The sequence below is a fragment of the Bison bison genome, unplaced genomic scaffold (assembly GCF_000754665.1).
Source record: "Bison bison bison isolate TAMUID 2011002044 unplaced genomic scaffold, Bison_UMD1.0 scf7180017864223, whole genome shotgun sequence".
Classification (NCBI taxonomy): domain Eukaryota; kingdom Metazoa; phylum Chordata; class Mammalia; order Artiodactyla; family Bovidae; genus Bison; species Bison bison.
The window spans coordinates 1,953,229-1,955,067 of NW_011494795.1; the positions used below are offsets into that span (position 1 = coordinate 1,953,229).

The window sequence follows — 1,839 nt, forward strand, 5'->3', positions numbered from 1 at the left end:
CCCCACGCCCCAGGGAGCCCACACCAACTTCTGCTCTTGAACTCTGCTCTGCCCCCCTTCTTTTGGCCCAGGGCGACCTCGGCAACCCTGACAGCAACAGACCGTCCCAAGTGACCAGAAAGCCCATCCGGGTGGCCCAGCGCCTCCCCGGCTCTTTCTGGATGGGGGCACCTGGCGAAGGAGCTGGCTAAACGCTCTGGCCTTCACCTTCCATTCCCTGCTGACCACACCTCCCCTAGTGCCCAGGCTGCCCACAGAGCAGGCGATGCTTGTGCCAGGTGAGGCCCAGGAGGGTAGGTCAGCAGGGCGAACCCAGGGAGGCTTTTCTTAAGAGGGTTGGGCTGGATTCTTGGAAGCTAGAGGGACCTGGAGTCATCCTCTTAGGAAGCGAGGATACCGCCACAGGGACCCTGGGGGGACACTGGAGAGGGGCGGGGGGACGCTGGAGAGGGGCGGGGAGCCCTGCAGACCTCAGGAGCGCTGGGGCACAGGGCCAGGCCCGCAGCCCTCCAGTTGCAGGGCTTGTAGTGCTCTGGGAACCTAGCGTCCTGGGAACTGAGGTAGCACCTGGATGGACTCACATGGCCCAGAACTGGCGGTCTGCTGGTGACCTGGGAAGACTGGTCCAATCCCCAGAGCAGCTTGGGAGGCAAGAGACCAGGGAATTGAACAGACTTGTTCATGTTTTGAGGGGGCCAGGGGAATGTGAGATGGAGATGGACAAACAAGTCTTTTTTCCTATAAAGTTCCCCAAACATCCCTTCTGGGAGTGTACCTAGCCATTGTCTCTCATCATCGGTGATGAGCAGCTGCAAGAGCTGCCCCAGGCAGGAGGCTGGACGTGGGCCCTGCACAAAGTCAGGAGAGTCAGGACTCCCTGTGCAGGGAGCTGGCCCTAGGAGCAGGGCCTCCAGGCTGCCCTCGCTCATCCTTTTCCCGGCCGTGGACCACACTGTCCTCCTTTCCGGCAGGGGTGAGCTGCCGACTTGAGGCAGCAAGGCATCAGGGCCCCTGGCCCGGGGCTCCCCACCAGTCTGAACAGCTTCCTTCCTTCCCCTCAGCACAGCCGGCTCCCCAGGATCTTGGTCTGACCGCCAGGATGAAGGTGAGGCGGGCAACCAAGACCTTCGTGCGGAAGCCTCGCCGTCTTAAAGATGGGGGCCTGGGGCCCGACACCCCCTCAGGTAAGGGGCTAAGGGTGGGGGACACCTCTGACCTCCTGAACCAGGAGATGGTCCTCAGGTCCCTGGCGAGGATCCTTTGACCAAGCCCCAGGCCTGCTGAGAGGGAGCCCTGAAGGTTGGCAAGCAGCCGTCTGTCTGGGGTGTGGCGGGAAGGCTGCACGCCCTCACATCGGCAGGGTCACCTCAGGGTTTTCTGAAGCCACCATCAGGCTGCAGTGTTGCTGGTGAGGGCTGTCTGGCAGTGCGCACGTTCTCAGCCCCCATCCCCACCTGGACGCGTGCTGCTGGTTCCCAGGGCTCACAACCTCCGTTTCCTTCCACTCTCCTCCCTGTGACTTAAGGTCCCAGATTGAATTCAGGGGCTGAGGGGCACCCTTGTCGCTGTTTGGCTTTTCTTTTCTCTGTGGCCTCTGGTCTTGTCCGCTTTTCCTTGACTTCTGCCTGCTTCCATCCATCTTTCTCTCCTTTTTCCCGGAGGCAAATGTGGCCTCGAAGAACATTCCAAGACTTGCCCCGCTCCCCACTCTCGGCAAATCTCCCAAGGCGGCCATGCTCACGGGAGCCACCTCCCTACTCTGTGCTTTGAGAGCACTGAGTGAGGGGCTGGGCAGGGTTGAACAGAACATGAAAAGGACCAAAGGGACGAGGCATCGGA

General features: G+C 61.3%; 1 protein-coding gene across 1 annotated transcript in view; it reads left to right on the forward strand.

The window, feature by feature from the left end:
- Positions 1-73: 73 nt before the first annotated feature.
- ZNF853 (zinc finger protein 853) overlaps positions 74-1,839 on the forward strand; it is a 17,452-nt gene continuing 15,686 nt past the window's right edge. The window contains exons 1-2 of the mRNA XM_010845786.1: positions 74-278; positions 1,062-1,184. Of these exons, the coding sequence (XP_010844088.1) occupies positions 266-278; positions 1,062-1,184 (136 nt within the window). The 5' untranslated portion in view covers positions 74-265. The remainder of the gene's footprint in view (positions 279-1,061; positions 1,185-1,839) is intronic.